This window comes from Sorex araneus, chromosome X (assembly GCF_027595985.1).
Source record: "Sorex araneus isolate mSorAra2 chromosome X, mSorAra2.pri, whole genome shotgun sequence".
NCBI classification, from domain to species: domain Eukaryota; kingdom Metazoa; phylum Chordata; class Mammalia; order Eulipotyphla; family Soricidae; genus Sorex; species Sorex araneus.
Window position 1 is genome coordinate 65,106,378 of NC_073313.1, and position 24,431 is coordinate 65,130,808.

Consider the following 24,431-nt stretch of genomic DNA (forward strand, 5'->3'; position numbering starts at 1 on the left):
AGGTTACAAGTGCCAGAAAGGCAAGTCTTTGCATTGCAGAATAGATAAGGAAACCAAGGCCAAAGACAAACCTGGTTTTAGTGAGAATCAAACATTGTAGGAAGCATGAAACAAGTCAAGCCAGTAACACCTCCCTAGGGAGTGAGCATTTCAACGTCGTCATGCTATGGTCACCTTGCCCTACTTAGTTGTCTATGTGACTAGCCAGAGAAGCAATTTAGTATCAGGAGACCCATAAGCCTTTCAGTTTGGCGTAGTCAGCAAGACTTGTAGGGATGCTCAGGCTCGGTGCAAAGCTGCCTCTCCTTAAAAGGATGCAATTTAATTTGACCCTCACAAATATAAGCAGGTAGGCAGAATATGGATCTGTGCCCCATTTACAGAGAACAAAATTACTCCTGAGAAAGGGGAAATGACTTTTTCTTGTCCACGTTATGACAAACCCAGCACTGAAACTCACTTCTTCTGACCTCTCTATACGCTTTTATTGGTACTTAAAATGATACACATAACTCACAACGAGGATTTCAAGCCTCCGCTCAAGTGGAGAGTAGTCTGAAGTGTATGTATCTAAATAGGAATTGCCTTCCATGATTTTTCTATAATTTAAAATTCACTCCAATGAAATTTCCCAGCAAGTAACATTCCCAAAGCTGCCTTAGATCCCTGTGGGGGTAATGCTTAAGGTTAACAAGAGGTGAAACCAAAAGGAATAAATGTTACTGTCTTGTATATACTTGCCCTTCCAATTTCCCAGAGTTTCCTCTCTGTGATTTCCAGTAATTGTAAAAAGTACCATCACATAGTTTCTTACTGAATGCAATTAACAATTTAATGAAACTTGAATTCATTAGCTTGTGTAGATTTTTACAAAATCACCTTGCTGAAGCCTGCAAAATATGCCCTAATGACCCATTAAAAGCCACACATATAGACTTAAAATTCAACAGTGAGTTTTTAAAACAAACTCTACAGTAAACGCAGCGGTTGGGCTGAAATATGTCTTCTTGCTCTCTTTTTAAAGCTACTTATTTTTTTAAAATGGAAAGTGCAGTTTAGCTGACAGTCATCTCTTTGCTGATGCAGGGAAGTAAAGTAGATTTAAAGTCATAGTACAGCATACATAAAAGGAGGATCCTTATGTGAAAAGAAGCAAAAGAAAAATTGAAGACCCAGAAATTAAAGAACAAAAGAGAAAATATATGAGACCGGAAATTGAGGATTCAGTTCTGAATATTGGTGAAGCTCTTTAGTTATTAACTTCTTTCATTATATAACAGAACTTGGATGATTTTGGACAGGAATTTAAGAAGGAGAAGTTTGGGTAGAATTGAAATATCCTGATTGAAAATGAGGTCCCAAAGTGATCGGTGAAAAACTAAATGAAGTTACAAATATATCTTTGTGTTGGTATTGACCATATGGTTGTTAACTAGATAAAAGGGTGGACAGAGGCTAAATCCTGAAAACCACGCTGACTAATTCAGACTAGGGGATATTTCAAAATAAGCAAAATCCTAGGAAAACAGGTTTGCTATCACAAGAATCCAGTATCAAATTGGGAAGTCACAGCATGAAGCTTGTAGTCTGATTGGTGGGTGGAAAAGGGCTTTTTCACCAGAAAAGATGCAGTCCACTAAGAGATAAGTAAAGAAGGTTTCAGACGGGCCATTATTCATGCTTCCTTGGTGGTTAGCTGGCAATTTATTGGTTTTGTACCATAGAAAGGAATAGAGTTGGGGATAGAGAATGATTTATCAATACCATATAAGTGTGCTCAAATAATTGGGTCAGAGTCAGTGGTCAATTCTGAGGCTTTTTTTTACCGTGACCACATGGGCCATGACTACCTTCTTGAAATTACCCCTTCTATAAGATTTCATTACACTTCAATTTCTTGGTAACTCCCCCATCTGCCTCATTTCTATATCCTTTATAGATTCATAGTCCCACACTTTTACTTATATTTTCTTTTGGTTTTGGGGCCCTACTCAGCAATTCTCAGGGTTTACTCCAGGGTCTGCACTAGGGAGTTACTCCTGGCAGTGCTCAGGGGCCCATATGGGAAGCTGAGGATCGAACCTGGGTCAGCAATGTTCCAGGGATCAAACCTGGCTTGGCCATGTGCAAGACAAGTGCCTACGAACTGTACTCAGGCCCGCACTACTAATATTGATGTTTTCCAATGCTCTGTAATGCACGGTTGTGGTCTCTACTTATTGTCTTCCTTTATCTTATGGCTTCAGTAACATTTGCAAATGGTTGATTCTATTCTCAATATACATCTTTTAAAATCCAATTATGTGTTGAAATTTAGTCTTGTGAATTTTCCACATTTAATTTGAATGCTTGAAAAAGTCTTAATTGTATTTAAAGAAAAATTTGTACAGATGCCCACGTCTTGACTTTAATTATTCTAAGAATGCTTTGTAGATAAAAATCCCACGTGCGTATCCCTTACTTTTTTAAAGAAATTTAAACCATGTTGAATTGAATACTATAAAAACTACAAAGTCAGAGTAAATGTGACATTTTTTTTCGAAACTAAATAAATCACTCCTGTGGCTGGAGAGAGATTACAGTGGTAATGGTGGCTTGCCTTTTATGTGGCCCTTCTGGGTTCAATCCCAGACAAAAAATATAGTGTCCTGAGCCTGTCAGAAGTGATTACTGAGTGCAGAGCCAGGAGTAACCCTTGAACACCACTGGGTGTGCTCCTCCCAAACAAAAACACTGAATTGTTTTCAATGTGTCGTTGGAAGGGAGGGGTAGTTGCTGACCAGAAGTGGACACTGTTGAAGGAATTGGTGTTGAAACAATGTATGCCTGCAACCCAACCATTTATAACTTCATAATCTCACAGTGACTAATTAGAATAATAAATAATATTGTCATTGACTAAGTCATGGGTGTACATTGCATGGACTACGCAAACCAAGGAACTTGGCTGATTTATTTTTGATTTTTAAATTAATTTGCTACTGACCTTCCTGTAACTTGCAAAGTGTAGGAGAAAATACCATGGATTGTCTTACATTCATATTTAGAATTGCCAACAAGACTTTTTTGACAAATCTTAGAGTTGGTTCAAAGTTCTCATTTTCCAGATGAAGAAAATTAGACCCCTTAAGAGAAAAATAGTGACAAAAGTAGATAATGGACCAAACATGATGACCTCTCAGTGTCTGTGTTGCAAGCCCTAATACCCAAAAGTAGAGAGAGAGTATGTGGAATATTGTCTGCCATAGAGGCAGGGGGAGGGTGGGAAAGGGGAGCTATATCTGGGATATTGGTGGTGGGGAATGTGTACTGGTGGGGGATGGGTGTTTGACCATTGTGAGATTGTAACCCAAATATAAAAGCTTGCAACTATCTCACGGTGATTCAATAAAATAAAAAATTATAATAAAACGAGATTTTAAAAAGAGAGAAATAGTATTGTAAGGTACACTGGCTTTCAAAGTTTAACTCTTTACCCTTCTCCTCTGCCCAGAAATAGAGAAGGATGATTCCCATGTCTTTGAAACTTCTTACAATTTCTCCATTCACCTTTGAGACCCAATCTTTTGTGATAGAATTTTTTTAGAATGAATACCAAATCCTGGAATACCTGAATTGGAGGATGTGCCGAGGTAATAATATAATTTAAAATAGTCAAACTGTCAGTAAGATGGAATATTTTCAGTCAAATAAAATATTATATAAAATCTATTGTGTTTCTGCTTTTAATATTCAGTAAATATTTGTTGGATACTTGGGTTGCAGTAGTGAAACACACACTCTACTTTCACAAGGGTCATATTCTATTATCAGTTCAGGAGAGAGCTATTAACAAAATAAACTAAGAAATGGCCAATTTTAATTGACAGGTAATAGAAGCAGACTTTATAGACATCACTAATTTGAAATAAATCAAGGGTAAAAGTCACTCGAGTTAATTTATTGGAATTGGTATGTGGGTTCCAAATTATTTTGCTACTTTTATATTTCATTATCGGCTGGAGCAATAGTGCAGCAGGTAGGGCATCTGTCTTGCATGTGGCAGACCCGGGTTCAATTCCTCCATCCCTCTCGGAGAGGCCAGCAAGCTACCGAGAATATCCCGCCCACACGCCAGAGACTGGCAAAATACCCATGGTATATTCGATATGTCAAGCACAATAACAACAAGTCTCACAATAGAGATGTTACTGGTGCCCGCTCGAGCAAATCAATGAACAACGGGATGACAGTGCTACAGTGCTACATATTTTGTCATGCTAATGTTTAAGTAGCAGGCCTCCAAATTGTGTGCTGCTAAATGTTGTTAAGGGAAATGAACTATTTTGATAAAGGATTAGCTTCTTGGGGCTGGAGTGATAGTACAGTGGGTAGAGTGTTTTCCTTGCACACAGCCAACCTGGGTTTGATTCCCAGCATCCCATATGGTCCCCTGAGCACTGCCAGAAGTAATTCCTGAGTGCCAAGCCAGGAGTAACACCTATACATTGCTGGGTATGACCCAAAAAACAAAGAAAATAAAAAGGATTAGCTTCTTATGCTTAAAATGTTTTTAAACTTATTCATTCCTTATTCATTTGGATTAAACCCATAATTCAATATTGTGATAACTGGTTCCAGGAAAGCATTGAAGGTACTATGATAAAGAACACATAAGGCTATATGGTGAGGGACAATGCTCCATGTTTGGTTGTGTAGCTTGGTTTTGCACAAAGGTACTCAGATGCAAAAGCAAGAGAGGGCTAAAACTTAGTCCACTTATAGTAATAAAGTTCAGTACTCTAAATCAGATTACATTTTTTCTTTTTAAATTCTATTTTCTGATTTGGGACTCCACTTCTGGCAGTGCTCAGGGTTTACTCCTAGCTCTGCACTCTCAGAGATCACTCCTGGCAAGGCTTAGGGACTGTATGTAGTAGCAGGAATGGAACCATTATTTGCAATGCAGATGTCCTACCTGCTGTACTATCAGTAAGGCCCTGCATTTTCTTTGAAGTACAACCACCTTTCACTCCCTTCAAAGGTACATTGCCTGCTCTGCAATACCTATGCATGCAATGCCATGTACACCATAAGGGGACATGTTTTTCATTTGCACAAAAATCACTGCCCAAGAAAGCTACAGTCTTGATTACAAGGATTTCTCTGAAGAGGTGACATTTGAGACTTGATTAAAGGATGAGGTGTGCAAATGCTAGGTATTTTGGATGATAGTAAATAGACTAATGTTGTAGAGGAGCATATGTGAAGAGGATTAGGGGAGAAGAATAAGAAAATCAAAGGGAGGAGTACAAACTAACTCTTAGGATACACTGAAAAGACCAGCATTTCTTGGAATATAATGGGATGTTATTGAAGGTTTGTAGTTGGGGATATTCTGATTAAAGTACCTATGGTACTTTTAACAACCCACTCTCTGCTTGCTTATGTCTGTTGTACAGATATCGTTCTCATGGGTGATTTCACAGTACTGAGGGGATACTTGAGAATAGATGTTTAGAATAGATGTTGAGAATAGATTTATAGGAGTGGGAGCCAATTGTTCTACTTGATTTGAAGATGCAGAAACTTCAGATTTCTGTGAGATCAGGTCAAGAAGAACCACATTTACAGGTAGGAAGTATGGATTCCATCCTGTAAGCAGTCGAAGTTATTGGTGGATTTTAAGTAGAGGTAACATGATGATATTTGTGTTTTACAATGTGTTGGGGCAAGTTTAATGTGGTATATGTTTATACTCATTTTATACATGATAAAATGGGTATAGAAATATGAAATAACTTGCTTCACTAAGGAGATTTGAAACAAATGTTAAAACTGAAACACATAAATTAGTAGCAAAAGTGAAACTTAGTCATAGGTTTCCAAAATATACTTTTTGATAAAGCATCAATAAAGGGAACATAGAAAAGATCTACTTTGGTGATTTGAGATGATGAATAGAATAACAGTGACAGGACATGTGGGAGGATGGCATTAGCAGCACATAATTATGCATCTTGAAAATAGTCCAATAAAAATGTCACTGTTGAAATGGGTTATTCCAAAAGGATGAATAATCTCCAAGAATTTTGAAGCAGTGAAAAAGTTGGAACTAAAACATAATTACTAATTGTACCTCTTTGTCTCTTTCTAGAAGAATAAGCAAATGGCTGAGGATTGCCAGTCATAATACAGATACATTAATAAACTATTTAACTTCAACACTAAAATATCCCTTAATTGCCCAAGGCTTAATAGTGTATAATCAACCTGACAGAGGAAATAAAAGTAGACTTTAGAAATAAACCAGTCATTTGAAATACATCAAGGATGAAAGTCAGAGTCTAGTTAACTTATTGAAATGAATATGCAACTCTGAATTATCTTCCTACTTTTATATTTCATTACGCTAACAATCAAATATCAGGGTTCCAAGTTGTGTGTTGCTAAATGGTGTTAAAGATTGAGAAAATGTTTGGATAAAATATTGGTTTCTTTCTCAGAGGGAAAAATATGTGAGTTTAAAAATTACACATGCCTTCTTTATTTGGCTTAAGCCAGTATCGAGAGGCCTCTTAAACAAGGTGAAATTTGTCATTTCTCTTGGACTACAACCAAGAAGAACTAATTAGCAGGAAAAGTTTTCCCCTGCAGTCTGCAAAATTATCTTGAGGTCAAAATAAATGATAATGAGAAAGTTGGGTTATTAAGTCTAAGCATAGTTTCCAAAGGATAAATATAAAAGGTCATTGAATAGAATATGATCATAGAGACGCTTTCAAGCCTGCAGATTAAAATTTAGCTAATATAAATTGCTGAATTTAAAAAAAAATTGCATCATATACTTTTCCTTCATCTCTACTTAATCATTAAATTAGAAAAAATAAGCTCCCAAGACATTGAGTGTTGAATTCAAAATGTTCTGTTGTCTTAATTTTTCAATAGCAAACTGTGGGCTTATTTTCTCAAAAAATCACACTTGGGTTTAAATAGAATTGGAACACTTCCTATAATTTTGGTTCATTGAATAGGAAATTCATAATTCTTTTGCCTTCCATTTGACGTTAATTCATATATTCTACAAATATTTATTTAGAACCTATTTTGCAGAGGTCACTGTGGTCTGTAGTTTTGAGAGCACCAATGAACCCTTTAAGCATATTGAATTCATCAAGGAGGTTACTTGGTGGGAGGAATAAAAAACTATATTTAAATTTACCTACCGCATATACAATTTTTACAAGTATCATATGCGAAGTACAAATACAAAGTTTTGGAGTCTCAAAAGAGAACATATTACTTATAATTGGGACATAAGTGAAAGTCCCAATTTTCACACGAAAAACACATGAAATAGAAAGGAGGATGCTATTTCAGGTGGCAGAAATTTGAGCAAAAATCTAAAGCTGAATAAATACAGAATGCCTAGAAATGTAATTATTACATCACTTATATCACTTGTCATCCCGTTGTGTGCTAGTGTAGCACAATGACGTCTGCTCACTCCAAGAATATGAAAAGCATCAAACCATTCATTCAGGGTCTTGACGAAGAAGTCTGACCATCTCGTAGGCGTTCTTTTGATGTCCTGTGGAATCAGTTGGTAATGGCTCTAGTCCAGTGGTTGTCTTCAAATCGCGTTATGTGTCTGGGCCATCTGATTTGGCAAATGAGGTAGCGTCCCTGATCCTCAATTGTTGATGGAGATTGGAACTCCAAATTCCCTCTCTCACTTGAGTGAAACGTGATACTCCAAGCATAGCTCTTTCGTTTCTTCTTTGGGAGACCCGAATAGCGTTCTCATCGTGTTTGTGTAGGGCCCAGGTCTCTGAGGCATATGTTAGTGCAGGAAAGACGGTGGAGTCAAATAGATGTGCCCAGAGCCAGAGGTTCTTCATCCTCTTCACAACCTCCTCCACGCTCTTGAAGGCATACCATGCCTCTGTTCTCTTCCTCCTGTGCAGCTCAGGTGCCAGGGCGTTCATCATGTTGAGTTCTCGACCTAGGTACACATAACTGCTGCATTCGGAGATGTTCGTTCTGCTGAGAGCAAATGGAACGTCAGGAACTAGTCAGTTTCTCGTGAACATTGTCTTCGTGAGATTCAGCTGCAGTCCGACCTTTCCACACTCAGCATGCAGTAACAATTATTACATCATTGTAAGTAATTATACTAATTAGAAGACATTGTACTATTAATGAGTACATATCGAAAGAATAATGAGAAATTGGGTAAAATGTTTTAGCTAACACTTCAGAACCCATTAATTGAGCAACACCAGAATATGTTCCAGAGTTCTCAACAGTGGGAATAGAAGAGTGAACAAAATAAGTCTTTACTCTCATGTAGCACAAAGAAATTCCTTGGATGGAAATTAGAAAGTTGACAGTCTGATCAGGGGGCCATCAAAAGAGTCCTGCTGCAATCTGGTCATGGCCATTCAGAATAAAAGGTATGAGCTGGAGTGATAACACAGCAGGTAGAGCATTTGCCTTGCATGCCTGGGTTCGATTCCCAGCATCCCATATAGTTCCCTGAGCACTACCAGGAATAAACCCTGTGCATCGCTGGGTGTGACCCAAAAAGGAAAAAGAAATAGAATTCAAGGTATTTTGCAAAGTAATTAGCAATGTGTTTTCACTAGCAGAAACCTGAACTAGAAAATCTGTGCTCTCTCACTTAAGACTCGTTGGAAGACAACTAACTTGCATAGCAAAATTAGTGAAATTTGTGTATGATAACTCATTTGGGGGCCTTCCAAGTGCTGCTCAGGAGGGCTGGTGGTTCATCTTCCAGATTCTGAACCAATTGGGCTGGAAGTGCAAGGAGGGGGTGCAAAGATGAGGTCTGCTCAGGCCCTGTGGTGCTGGGAGTTACATTGGTGTTCCCTGGAAGTGCTCAGTGATTCCTGGGGATAAGTGCAAGACATGCACCTGTACCACAGAACTGTTTATCTAGCCCCTAATAACATGTTCTAAAGAATTATTTTCATTTATATCATCTCATTTGTCCTTCTGTGAACCCCATGAGGTCAAACATTATTTTTATTTCCATTTTATTGGCTAATGCTTCAGCCCCAAGCACTGCATGATTCCCTGAGCACCACAGTGAGAGTCTCCCCAAACACTGTCTCATGTGGCAGTGCTTGGGACTGAACTGAGGGCTATTGCATGTAAAGCATGCACTCCAGTCTTTGTGCTTCCTCTTCAGTTCCCTGACTTTTAAAAAATTGTGTTTACTGTCTCACTTTAGAAAAAGTTTCTGTGGACTGGATGAAATCATTCTCTACCTATATAGTGACGCCAAATACTGCTGCAATTAACATTCTTATTTGTCCTTTTATGTTCATGAGCAGCTTCCTTTTTTGATATGTAATTTTATTTTAAGCATTATTTATTTTGATTTTTTTAATTTATGTTTTTTAGTTTTCTTTCTTTTTTGTGGAGGTGGCAGTGCTCAGACTTTACTCCTGGCTCTGCATTCAGGAATCACTCCTGGCAGTGCTCAAGGGCCATGTGGGATGCCAGGGATCAAACTTGGGTTGGCTGGATGCAGGGCAAGCACCCTATCTGCTATACTATTTCTCTGCCTCCATATTATTTTTTTCACTGAAGTAATAATTTCCAAGATGGTAATGTTTGAGGGGTACAATATTACCATATCATAACCAGCACCAAAGTTCCATCACGCCTCCACCATAGTCCCTCCAGCTTTTCAATCTACTTCCCCTGCCTTTGGTAATATCAGCTCTATATTCTTAGTCTAATAGTTTATTTTCATTTGACTTAGCCTGTTCCCTTGATTAGTTTCTATATATCCAAATACATGAGTGAGTTAACTTGGAGTTTGTCTTTTTCCTTCTGACTTACTTTGCTTAGCATGATCCCTTCCAGTTTCATAGATGTTCCATCCAAGCAAAAGGAATGATTTCATCTTTTCTTATAGCTGAGTAGTATTCTATTACCTATATTTTGTCTGCCTCATTTAAAAATCTGCTTGGGCTGGAGCAATAGCACAGCGGGTAGGGCATTTGCCTTGCACACAGCCGATCTGGGTTCGATTCCTCTGCCCCTCTTGGAGAGCCTCGCAAGGTACTGAGAGTATCTTGCCCGCACGGCAGAGCCTGGAACGCTATCTGTTGCATATTCGATATGCCAAAAACAGTAACAACAAGTCTCACAATAGAGACGTTACTGGTGCCTGCTTGGGCAAATCGATGAACAACAGGAAGACAGTGGTAGACAGGACTACAGTACTAGCTAATGCTTACCAGTGAAGTGATTCCCTGATGAGTGCATGCATAGTTTAAAGTGGTCAATACTCAAACCTAAGTCTTCAGTCATTCCAGATTCTTTGCTCTTTTTCTATAGTCTTTAGCAGATCAATCTTCCTGTGCATGTTTTTTTTCCTACCTCATATCTTGTTATTTTATCTTGGCACTAGATGCAATGAAATTAGAAAATCATTATTGTTAACATAGATTTATGAAAATCATCTTAATTGTCAGGTTTAATTCATATTAAAAAGTGTTATGAAATCCATATGAGCACATCGCAAGGCTGGATCCCAATTGTATGGTGAGTGCTGATTGCTGAAATTCTGGATGGATCTGAGTCTGCCAAACTCCCCTGTTGGAATCCTTTATCTCACCCAGAAGATCACCCATATTGATTTAATAGATCTTTCACAAAGGTGACTTCTTTCAAAGGCTACGGCAACATTTATCTTTCATGGGCTGTAAGAGTGGCGTATCCCTGGAGAGGAGCTCTATCAATTATTTATTAGAGTTTTCTCCCTGTGGTGCTGAGGTAGTAGGAGACTACAAAAGGAGACTCAGGATTTAGATAACCATTTGGAATGTTTGAAAGGCAGCAACAATCTCCTCATAAATTTTTGCTGATAAAACAGCTGCATTAAACGGCAGTGAGGCATTTAGGATATTGTATAACAGTCCCATAAAAGAGGCATTTCGGCGTCACATAGATAAAACCAGCTCTAACAAATATTCTCTCCACATGTCTCTGAAAGCAGCTATAAGGAACTTCTCCATACAACTCAGATGTAAGATCTTGTTGGAAGCTCATAACTGTTTTATTAGGGACCTGATATCACCCACGACCACCACCTAGGTATTTTTACATATGGTTCTAATTAAAACACTGTCCTTTACGCAAGCTACATTTTGGCTCTACATTCTGTCTACTGAACTCTATTGAAAGGTAGAAACACATTTAAATAAGTATATTTAATTTTATATGTACATATAATATATAACATATATAATATATACACATATATACATATAATATACACACATGTATATATGGATGATGAAGTGACTTGCCTAGAGTTCTACCACTAGAAATATCTGATATTGACGACTCTAGGTGGAGTGCTCTTTATCTCATATTACAACCTGCTTTCAGGGTTCTTTACATCATGAAAGGCTGATTGTTCGCTGCTACTGCTTCCACAGTCCGCCTTCACAAACTCTAACATCACCTACTCTGCTTTCACTTTGATCCAGCCCTTCTGTATACTTGCTGCAACTTGGAGATCTGGTGTGATCCTACTCAGGATCTTACCCTGCTTGTCCCTCTTAATTGCTCTTTCCCAAGTGACTATTTTCCACGCATCACCTTTGCTAACTCCCTTGCCTCCTCCTCACTCTACCATGACCATCTCAGATGCCCAACTTACTTCCACAGTACTCCTGATCACTCTTTACCAGGTTGTGTAATTCTCTCCTGTAGCATTTTATTTATTTGTTTGTTTGTTTGTTTATTAGTGAGTCACAGTGAGGGTACAGTTACAGATTCACACATTTTTGTTCTTGTTTTCCCCTCATGCAATGTTTAAGAGCCCATCCCTCCACCAGTGTCCATTCTCCAACACCAATGAACCCTGAACTCTATTGAAAGGTATCCCTCCCACCCCCAGTCCCATCCCCCCACCCCACTCCGCCTCTGTGGCGAGGCATTCCAATTTGATATCCTGTAGCATTTTTATCCTCTACTGTATTAGGTGAGTGCATTATATATATATTTGATGTTCACAGCTCACGATAAACTCTAGATGGGAAGAATATTCTGTTTACCATTGTATCTAAACTCCTAGAACATGGTTGGGATCATAATTATACTCTAAATACTCTGCTGAATGAGTTTTGAATAAAATTTGCATTGAATAAGAGATTGTTGATATATCATTGAGTCTCAGTCTAAACATCAAAGTTGAAATCAGATAACAAAGATAATCATGTTGTTACCTTGGATCCATTGATACAGTCCCACCTATATCATAGTGTTGGGACTTTAATGGATGACAGAAATTGTTGTACATTCTGCAATATAAAATGAAGTTTCATTCATATTAGATGAATATCTCCCCATTTTATCATTAGGATAATCGTCATATGTCTGACCCACTTCTATCTCTCTGCTCTAAGCACTGACATCTCGAAGATGTGATTAGATTTGTTTTGAAAACTGGTGTCGCACACAACTGGCAAATGGGATTTGGCGGATTCTTTTCTAATGTCTTAGAGAGCCTCTTTTCTAAAAGAGTAGCAGGACATGGTTCTCCAAATGACTCATGAATTGGACCTAGGTTACTTCTCGTGAGACAGAAAAATACGAGTTATGGACCCTTTGTAATTGATTCATTTTTGGTCTATTAATGTTTCTTCTCTACTTATCCCTGGGAATCATGCATCTGACAGAAAATCAGCTACTAAAATAGGTTCCCTACATGTTGGCAAGCTGAATCATCTTCCGAAGCCAAATTGCATTTAAGTAAATAGATCCTGATTTCTTAGCTCTTTGTTCAGAAAACTGCATTTGTCTTACTGGGTCGTTTTTGAGGTCATCCAAATTTTCTTTAAATGCAGCTGCTATCACATGAACATGGCTCCAAAATTTCACTTTGAAAGGTAAAATATTTTCAAATATGAGCTTTTGGTGGATAGATTCTGTGTCTTTATCAGTTTTCCAAAATTCTTCCTAGAACAAACTGATAAGAAGGTCCTTGAATTAAAATGATACTGAGTGAAGATATTTTTTGCTCTATAAGTTTGTGTTCTGAATCTGCTTCCTCATTGTTACCAGGCAGGTCTTTTCCTCGCCCCTAGCATGCCATTCACACACCTCCTTGGGTTTGCCTCTTGCCTCACTTAGCATGTCATGGAATTCCACAGAGGTCTAATTCTCTCACACATAAAATCACATAGAACACTCTACTGATAAGCAGTTATGCTAAGTCATTTACACATACATATATAGTTGATTAAAAGTCTCTCAGGCACATGACTATGCGATATTCTGATGCATATATAAAAAAATACACACACTCTCCTACATGCGCTTAGTCATTCCCCTGCACTGCCAACAGCCCAACTTTTTCCACAGATGCTCAAATTCACTGGAATTTAATTCTCTCCTTTTTCCCTGATGAGAAATGTATCTATGATTTGAGATAAGCAGTAGGAAATGAGAAACATAGGAAATATGGTTGGAACATCTTAGATAGATGCTTCAAGTATTTTAAATGATATATTTGATAAATTACTATTTACAGGAAAGCACCTTCCATTAAAATATTCAGAATCTTAGCAGCGAAGTAATCATTTACTGTAATAAATATGTGTTAAGTAATGGTATTTGACTTCTTTAAAAAGTGTTTTATTGAATCACTGTGAGATAGACCCTTACAAAGCTGTTCATGATTGGATTTCAGTCATACAGTATTCCAACACCCACCCCTCCACCAGTGTACATTTTCCATCACCAGTGTCCCCAGCTTCCTTCCCATCACCACCACCCCAACCCCTGCCTGCCTCTATGGCAGGCAACAAACTGTTTTTGTCTTGTTTTGGGCGATCATACTGGGCAGTGCCTGAAGGTTGCTACTTGCTTGCTTAAAGTGCTTGGAGACTGTGTGATGCTGGGGATCAAACCCAGGACTCCTGCATACAATGCATGTGTTGTAAAAAAATCTCAAGGGCTGGGCGAGAGGGAGGGGGAGAAGCGATGTTGGATGTTGTGTCCTGTTGTTTGAGACACTCGGGGCAGCTCTCTCTCACACGCGCCGCTCGCGTTCTGTGGTCTCCAGCCGCTGTGTAAGGACCGGATCGGGAGGGCTCCTCCTTGTGCTCTGCATCTGTGTGTGCAATGAAGGTCACTTCAAACAATGAAGGTCACTGTTTGAGAGGTTAAGGAGTTTATCAGAATTGGGGGAGAATCAAGCAAAGACGATCTTACCTAAATTTAAAATTACTGTACATAAAATTTGGAAAATTCTACATTGGACTTGCTTTCTTGTTCTTTGCAAGAAGAAAAACAATAAAATATTTTATGATGTCCAACTGAGTATTTCTTATGGAAAGTTTTAGACAGACTATAATCTAAGAACCATAGCCATTCTTAATATTATGTGCCTCTATATTTATTTGCCAAGCAATCTCGGGGATGTCTGTGTGGTTAATATCCTTATTGCACCTATTGGAATAAAGAGGACAAACATACTGAGGAAATACTTAAAAGAAATTTTAGAAATTATTAATGATATGAAAAGTGAATATTGTCAGACAAAATATGAAAGTCAGGAATAGGATAAAGCCTTTTCACATTTCGAGGTGCAAGGCTATTTAAAGGATTGAGTGTGAAGAAAATGAAGGCTGCAGGAACCAGTTGTGATGGGAGATGAATGCCGAAAGTAGTTAATGGACCAAACATGATGACCTCTCAGTGTCTGTGTTGCAAGCCCTAATGCCCAAAAGTAGAGAGAGAGTATGGGGAATATTGTCTGCCATGGAGGCAGGGGAAGGGTGGGAAAGGGGGACATACCGGGGATATTGTTGGTGGGGAATGTGCACTGGTGGAGGAATGGGTGTTTGATCATTGTGAGATTGTAACCCAACCAAGAAAGCTTGTAACTATCTCACGGTGATTCAATACAATTTAAGAAATTTTTAAAAAAAATTTAAAAAATTAAAAAATTTATAAAATGATTGAGTGTGGTTAGGAGCTTAGTTTATTCTCTTTTTTGGACACTCATTAATATTTAACTAATTTTAGCTAATTAGTTAGCTAGTGAATTCCTAAAGGATTTAGGAGTAGTATAAAGATATTTTTTACTACATCATATTGCTTCCCAGTTATATTCACAAATCATCAATAATTAATGAATTATTTGTTTATCTTTTGTGATCTCAATCCTGGGGGGTCATCTTTGTTATTGTACATACCACATATCCTAATATGTATTGTTTACTTTTCATTAAAGGTCCTAGACTTGAAGAATTTTCTTGATAGTTTGTAGAGTTGTATCCAGTCCAAATAATTTTTGTTCTTTGAACACACACATATGTGTGTGTGCATGCGTGCTTATGGCCTTTGGACATAAATTTTTTGTTAAATTTCCTATCAGTGCCTTAGTTAAGAACATTTTTTTACTTTCTTAAAAATAGGGGAAAGCATGAGCTCAGTCCCTCACTACCACAAATTATGCAGTCAAATTTCCCACATTTGGGGAAATTGCAGGGGTCAGCACACCTGGAGTGTGATGGAGATATCTTTTCCTGAAAAATGACATTCGGAATCATAGCATGTAAGTATTTAAGTATTAAATGTATTTGATTTGTAATTGCTTTTTTGCTTTTTGAAATATTTATCTTAGTGATTCACTCCTTAAGTTAAGTAGAATATTTGTTAGAGAACTTTGGAAATCCAGGAAATGTGAAAAATTCGCCCAGAAGTAAGTAGAATACTCCATGTTCTGAATATTGTAATCATTTATATAAAAACATTGAAAACTACATGAAGTAATATTTTACAGAAGAATGGCAGAAAAGTCAATATTAAATTATCAGATTGTTTTTTTCCTGGAAAAACTTCACTATGCCTCTATGTTATCTCATATAATATCATATTACAAGTGAAGTAATATGAAATCCTATTACCTAGAGATAGTGTAAAGCCCAATAATGTAATGTTCTCATGTTGCTATTATATACTAATGAAAATTCTAAGTTCAAAAATAGTAAGTAGGTTAATGTCCATTTTATGTGTTTAAAATGGTAATGAATAGAAAAAAGAGAGAGATGATTAAGCTAGGTGATTTTTAAGATCTCTTATAGAATTTACAAGGAATTTTATGTTATGAGAGTTTTATGAAGAGCAATTTTAGAGCGCTCTTAACAAAATTAAAATATGAAGGCATGTGGAGCAGTTTTGTTTGTAGTAGTTCAGGATTCTAGTTCCTATCATGCCTCTCATTGTGAGGTATAGACAGAAATAAGTGAAATATACAACATCAGAGCTTTTCAATTGCTTATATTAAAGAATAGTATTTTTTTATAAATTAGTTGCCCTATTTCTCACAAATCCACTTTTTCTTCTGACATACATAAAAAAAAAAAACAAGAACAACCAGTGCTGGTACAGATGTGCAGAGAAAGGAACTCTCATTGTTGGTGGGAATGCTGACTGGTCCAGTCTTTTTGGAAGTCAATATGGGTATTCCTTCAAAAACTAGAAATTGAGCTTTCATGTGACCCAGCAACACCACTTCTGGGAATATATCCTGAAGGGTGCAAAAAAGCACAGGAGAAATAACACCTGCACCTGTATGTTCATTTCAGCACTGTTCCCAATAGTCAGAATCTGGAAACAACCCCAGTGCCCGAGAAAAGACTCTGATTAAAGAAACTTTTGTACATCTACACAATGGACTACTATGGAACTTTTAGAAAAGATGAAGTCATGATATTTCCTTATAAGTGGATAGTCATGGAGAGTATCATGCTAAGTGAAATGAGTCAGTAAGAGAGGGACAGGCATAGAATGACTGCACTCATTTGTAGAATACAAAATATCATAATATGAGACAGGCACCCAAGGACAGTAGACACAAGGGTCAAGAATATTGCTCCATAGTTGGAAACCTGCTTCATGAGCTCGGGGAGAAGGCAGGGGGTATAGAGAAGGAAGCACTAAGTCAATGATGATTGGAGGGATTATTCGGGATGGAAGATGTGTTCTGAAAGTAGATAAAGGACCAAACATGATAGCCTCTTAGTATCTGTATAGCAAACCACAATGACCCAAAGTAGAGAGACAGTATGGAGGAAATTGTCTGCCATGAAGGCAGGGGGAGGGTGGAGATGGTCGGCGGGAGATACTGGGGACATTGACGGTGGAAACTGTGTACTGAAGGGATGTGTGTTTGATCATTGTATGACTGAAACTCAAATATGAAAGCTTTGTATCTATCTCACGGTGATTCAATAGAAAAAGAGAAAAGGAGGAAAAAATCCACTCTTTCTGCCATTTAAAAGTAGTATGCTTTGGGAAAAGTTCTTGTGACTGTGTTTTATATATTCTCAATAAAGGTATAATTTGGGAAGTAGGGATAGAGGGCATTGTATTTTTTATTTCAAAAGTGATATTAAGGGGCCACAGAGAGAGCTCAACTAAGTAAGCACAGTTTTCACATGTGGGAGTCCTGGGTTTTTTCCCCAGCAGCACATGTTACCCTGAGCACTGCCAGGAAAACTGTGGTGTAGCTCCAAACCAAAATAAATACATTAAAATTTTTAATAGTCTAAATATTTGATCTTCATAATTTTCTGTTTTTTTGAGATATAATTAACATTGGCCATTGTAAAAGACTACAACATGATAATTTGATACAATCTGATATTACCCAAGTATTATAATCCTAGGGTTAGTTATCACCTCCATCCCCTCACCAAATTACCTTAAGAATAATTTCTGTGCGATGCATCATATATTCTGAGTTTACTAATGTTATAATCAGAAGTGTTTACCCTTCGGCTTGTATCTTTCCATTTTTCTCCATCCCTCCACCACTATCTTGTAACTACCATTTTACTCTTTTTCTATGATGGGGATTCAGCTTGATTCTACATATGTGTATTCAAGAGATATTTATCATTATTTGAGTATTTGACTTAGCATAAAACTCTCAAAACCCATCCATATTGTGATATATGACACATTTTCTAGTTTCTTATTGGATGAATAATATTCCACTGAATATATGTGCCACAGCCACTTCTATCCATACACAGACAGGTTGAACCCTCTGGAACACTGGGAGTACCCATGGTTCAAACCAGGTTATCCAAGCCAAGGTAAGTCAAGGTGTCTAAGTATCCAAGGTATCTGAGTGGCTTGTATGTAGATTTCTTGATGGAGTCTTTGATGCATATTGTAGAATCCACTTCCTTTAAGTATGTTTCAAGTGTTGTCTGTTACTCACCATGCCTCCTTCTAACATTAGTCACACAGCTTACAATTCAGGACTACCTATGGGGAAATGAGCTCTGTGACCATATCCCACACAGCTGGGAAGCCAGGCGCTCGCCATGCACAGGAATGGTGTATGTTCCTTGGCAGTAGAAATCAAGGATGAAAAGATTTCCCTTTGCAGTGAATATGCCACATTGAGTATCATGGATTAATTTAGTGGTGCTCTTGTCCTTTCTCTGAGTAGAACTTGAAATTTTTGCTGTAATGGTAGGCTGGAACTTGGTCTCTCATCTGTGGACAATTTTCTACACCAGTTGTCTTGAGGTTCTCTGCACACAGCTGAGAAGTTGGGGCAGGTTTATAGGCCACTGTCAGGTTCAGGTACAAGATAAAAGTCTCTGCCTAATACCCAGAGAATAGATGGATGAAATTTCTCCCAGAGTCCTCTGCATGTGCGGATGGGTCCCACAAATATGTCAGGATATTTTCACTGTGGAGTGATGTCAAATTATTAAGGGTGGGGAGAGGTGTTTTATTCAGTTGCTGACAATATAAGTCTCCAATCTTTAGATTATTTTTATAATAGCGTTAGTGAGATGCAATTCATGTGTCAGGGAATTTACCCCTGTAAGGTGAGACATTGAGCAGATTATTTTTAATATTCAGAAGGTTGTGCAATAATTTTCACAACCATTTCTGGAGCACTCTCATCATCTCAAGATGAAACAAGGTGCCCATTTACTATCACCCTCACTCACTGACTCCATTCTGGCACCCACCACTAAATACATGTTTACTTTATTTTATTTTAGAGTTGCCTATTCTGGATAGTTCATAGAAATGAAATTATAAAATATGAATTTTGGGGATTAGTTTCTTTGTCTTGGAAAAATAGTTTCAAAGTGCATCCATCTTATAGTGTGTATCATTCATTTATATTTCAAAATAATGTTTCATTGTATGGCTATGCCACAGATTGTTATTAATTCATCAGTTAAAATACATTTGGGTTGTTTCCACACTTTGGCTATTACAAATATGATGCTATAAATATCGCTTATGTATAGCTTTTAGAAGGAGAAGTATTAGTTATAGATGTCCCCAGTTTCTGCCCCTGTGCTTTTCTCATCTTTAAAGTGAATCTTAAATAGAAAAAAAACACCCAGATGACCTTAGATAGGGGTATTTCCTTTTTTTAATTGAATAACCATGAGATACACAGTTACAAAGATGTTCATGATTGGGTTTCAGTCATTCAATGTTCCAACATCCATCCTTCCACCAGTGTAGACTTCCTACCACTAGTGTACCCTTCTTCTCCTCTTCCTCCTCCTCCTCCTCCTCCTCCTCCTTTTCTCCTTCTTCTCCTCCTCCTCATCTTTCTCCTATTTCTCCTCATCCTCCTTTCCCTTTTCCTCTTCCTCTTTCTCCTTCTCCTCCTTCATGGACTAGTTCTCCTGGTGATTGTTTTGACTATTCTTGGGTATTAGTCTCATACTATGTATATATATATATGTATATATATGTATATATATATTTGTATTATCCCACAAATGAGTACAATCATTTTATGTCTGGTTCTCTTCTTCTAAATCATTTCATTCAGCATAAAACTCTCCATATCAATCCATTTATAAACAAATTTCATGACTTCATTTTCCTGGTGACTGCGTAGTATTCCATTATGCAGATATACCATGGTTTCTTCTACAAGTTTGCTATTCTCAGGCACTTGACTTGTTTCCAGACTCTGGCTATTGTAAATAGTGCTACAGTGAACCTGCAAATGTAGATGACATTTCTGCTGGGTATTTAAATGCCCCCTAGGAGATTCTCAACAAGAGATGTGAAGTAGAGCCGGAAAATCTCTTCAACAAGTGGAGCTTAGAAATCTGGGCAGCTACATGAAAAAAAAGGCAAAAAAAAGAACTCAGCCCCCTCTCAAGTGCCAGGCACAAAAATCAGATCCAAGTGGATTAAAGACCTCAATATCAGACCTGAATCTGTAAGGTACCTGGAGGGAAAACGTAATCAGAATATTTTTATTATATTGAAGTTAAAGGCATCTTCAAAGATGAAATACCATTGACCAAGCAAGTAGACTTGGTCTACTTGTCATTAAACTAAGAAGCTTCTGCACCTCAAAAGAAAAGGTGAGCGAAATGCAAGGACAGCCTATAGAATGGGAAATATTATTTACTAAATGCCCATCTGATAATAGGTTAATATCCAAGATATATAAAGCACTGATAGAACTTTTTTTTCCTTGGACTTTTTTTTAAATTTATTTATTTTTAATTAGTGAATCACCGTGAGGGTACAGTTACAGATTTATACACTTTTGTACTTATGCTTCCCTCATACAAAGTTCGGGAACCCATCCCTTCACCAGTGCCCATTCTCGACCACCAGTAAACCCAGCATCCCTCCCACCCTCCCCAATCTCATCTCCCCCCCACCCCACCCTGCCACTGTGGCAGGGCATCCCCTTCTGTTCTCTCTCTCTAATTAGCTGTTGAGGTTTGCAATAAAGGTGTTGAGTGGCCACTGTGCTCAGTCTCTAGCCCTCATTCAGCACGAAACTCCCTTCCCCCGCATGGCCTTCGACTACATTATAGTTGGTGATCCCTTCTCTGAGTTGCCCTTTCCCCAGAATGTGAGGTCAGTCTCCAAGCCATGGAGTCAACCTCCTGGTACTTATTTCTACGATTCTTGTGTGTTAGTCTCCCACTCTGTTATTCTATATGCCATACATGAGTGCAATCTTTCTATGTCTGTCTCTCTCTTTCTGACTCATTTCACTTAGCATGAAACTTTTCATGCCGATCCACTTAAATACAAAATTCATGACCTCCTTTTTTCTAACAGCTGCATAGTATTCCATTGTATAGATGTACCAAAGTTTCCTCAACCAGTCATCTGTTCTAGGGCATTTGGGTTTTTTCCAGATTCTGGCTATTGTAAACAGTGCTGCGATGAACATACATGTGCAGATGTCGTTTCGATTATACTTTTTTGCATCTCTGGGATATATTCCCAGCAGTGGTATTGCTGGGTCAAATGGGAGCTCAACCTCTAGTTTTTTGAGAATCGTCCATATTGTTTTCCAGAAGGGCTGAACTAGTCGGCATTCCCACCAGCAGTGTAGAAGGGTCCCTTTCTCGCCACATCCTCTCCAACAGCGGTTGCTTTTGTTCTTTTGGATGTGCGCTAGTCTCTGTGGTGTGAGGTGGTATCTTGTGGTTGTTTTGATCTGCATCTCTCTGATGATTAGTGATGTAGAGCACTTTTTCATGTGCCTTTTGGCCATTCGTATTTCTTCTTTGGTAAAGTTTCTGTTCATTTCTTCGCCCCATTTTTTGATGGGGTTGGATGTTTTGTTCTTGTAGAGTTCAACCAGTGCTTTATATACCATTGATATCAACCCCTTATCTGATGAGTATTGTGTAAATATCCTTTCCCATTCTGAGGATAGTCTTTGGATTCTGGTCACTGTATCTTTTGCGGTGCAGAAGCTTTTTAGTTTAATGTAGTCCCATTTGTTGATAACTGTTTTTACTAGATTGCTTAGTTCTGTGTCACCTTTGAAGATACCTTTATCTTCAATATCGTGGAGGGTTTTGCCGACCTTGTCTTCAATGTACCTTATGGTTTGTGGTCGAAGGTTGAGGTCTTTAATCCATTTTGATCTGACTTTTGTGCATGGTGTCAGGTCAAGGTCTAAGCCCATTTTTTTGCATGTGGTTGTCAAGTTGTGCCAGCACCATTTGTTGAAGAGACTTTCCTTGCTCCACTTCACATCTCTTGCTCCCTTATCAAAGATTAGATGATCATACATTTCGGGTTGTGTGTAGGGATATTCCACCCTGTTCCATTGGTCTACGGCTCTGCCTATGGAACAACAAACACCCACGGATAGCTAAAACAATTTTTAGGAAAAAGACAATGGGAGGCATCACCCTCCCCAACCTCAAACTTTACTACAAAGCAGTAACAATTAAAGCACTGATAGAACTTTTTAAGAAAAAAATACAACCCCATCAAAAAATGGGGAGAAGAAATGAATAGAAACTTCCTCAAAAAGTAAATACAAAGGGCCAAAAAGCACAGTAAAAAAGCTCTACACATATGCAGAATGTGCACTTGTGAAGGGATGGGTGTTTGATTATTGTGTGATTGTATCCCAAACATGTAAGCTTGTAACTATCTAGTTTTCCTTACATGCGGCCAACCTGGGTTCAATTGCCAGCATCCCATATGGTCCCCTGAGCACTGGCAGGAGTAATTCCTGAGTGTGTAGCCAGGAATAACCCCTGAGCATCGCTGGGTGTGACCCATAAAAGCAAAAAAATAATTTCTACATCACTAACCATCAGGGAGATGCAAATCAAAGCAACAATAAGATATTATCTCACACCATAGAGACTGGAACACATCAAAAAGAACAAGAACAACCAGTGGATACAGGAAAAAAGGGACTCTCCTTCATTACTGATGTGAATGCCAACTGGTCCAGCCTTTCTGGAAAACAATATGAGTAATCCTCAAAAAACTAGAAACTGAGCTTCCATATATGGGGATATTTCTTATATCTTACTATATATTACGATAGTCCCTGTTGTTTGGGTCAGAAATCACAGAATGATCAGATATTAAAGATGAACAAGGAAAGCAACGAGTTGGATGTTTAAGTAGGAGTTTCTTTTTGTGCCTTTTTTCTGCCACGACTTGGTGAGAAATAACAGGGGATCCTGGTTTTAATTGCAGGTGTTCTTGCCAGTCGATGCTGTTTCAAAATTGAGAACTTGATTGGGGAACTCAAACCTTTTATGGATTAATTCTCTGCGATCTTAAATAAGCAAAAAGAAGATATATAGTAGGCCAGAGAGCGAGTCCAATAGGTTGGTCCCATAGGCACCTCTATGAGCAAGCCCCAAGCACAGAGTCAGAAGTAACTCCTGAATACTTCCACAGGGTGTAGAACAACCTCCCTCCTTCCCAAAAAAGTATGCACAATTTGGAATTATTGAGGGGAAAACCTTATTTCTTCTAAAGGCTAGGAATTATGCAGAACGTTGATGAATGAAGGATAAATAATAATGAGTAATTAAGGATAAATAAATAAATAATGAGTAATGTCCATTTGGGAAAGGAAAGACACTAGCATTAGATAAAGCATGTAAATAAAGTGGTAGATTGGCTGGTGGTTGCTGCTCAGCTAGTTCTTCGCTCTAATCCATATGCCAGATCTGCTTCCTCTGGAACCGTGTGTGAGAAGCACCTTATGGCTGAGATTGAGAAATTCTATAAGTCCAAGTTGAAGAAGACAGAAACTCAAGAGAAGAAGCTGCTGTCTTCTAAAGAAACAATTGACTTGGAAAAGCAAGTTGGTGAATCCTAAAAAGCAAGCACCACCAAAAGGTACTGTACATTCCACAAGCATTGCCTTCTTCTTTTAGTTCTTTTAGCTGCATAACTTTGCTAAGATGCAACGAGGTTGGATAAGATTTAAAGTGAATGACTGTGCTGCCCCATTTCATATTTGTTACTGGAGAACTACTGAGCACGATGCACCTTGCCTCTCCCATCTCTTTGTCTGGTTGGAAGAGAACAAAGTGGCACATGTGTTGGGGAAAGGAAAAAGCTGAGTGGGACTTGATGGAGTTAATACCTGTTTGGTTCAAAGGGTATCCTATAGGCTGCAAAAGAAAATCCCATTTAATATGAGGACCAGTTTTTTGGTTGAATGATTTAATTATGCTGGAATGAAAAAATTAATATGCAAGTGAAAGTTTAAAATCTGAAAATTAAAATAAAGTGTTAAAAGGAAAATACTATCTTAAGAAATGTTGTCTGGGATTGGACAGGGTTAAAGGAACTTGCCCGGGGCTGATCCCAGTTTGGCATCACATGGATCCCCAAGAACTCCCCTGGGAGAAAGCCCAAACACAGGGCCTGGAGTCACCCCCACCATTTCTAGGCATGGTACCCAATGCCACAAAAATGGAAAAAATATAAGAAACACTATCTGATGATTGGTGTCATGAAACTAAATTCAGAACATCTTGCTATCTGTAATAGGGAAATATGAGTGGTATAATTCTATTGTAGTATGTGTAAACTACATGAGTTCATTGGGTAAAATAAACAGTTTTCTTTCCTCAAGCTTTAGAAGT

The 24,431-nt window shown here is 38.0% G+C and overlaps 1 protein-coding gene across 1 annotated transcript; it reads left to right on the forward strand.

Moving 5' to 3' along the window:
- The first annotated feature begins 23,527 nt into the window (after positions 1-23,527).
- Positions 23,528-23,656, forward strand: LOC129400049 (thymosin beta-4, Y-chromosomal-like). Its single transcript, XM_055122751.1, has one exon. The coding sequence runs from the start codon at positions 23,540-23,542 to the stop codon at positions 23,654-23,656; it is 117 nt and encodes a 38-aa protein (XP_054978726.1). The 5' UTR covers positions 23,528-23,539.
- The last annotated feature ends 775 nt before the right edge of the window (positions 23,657-24,431 follow it).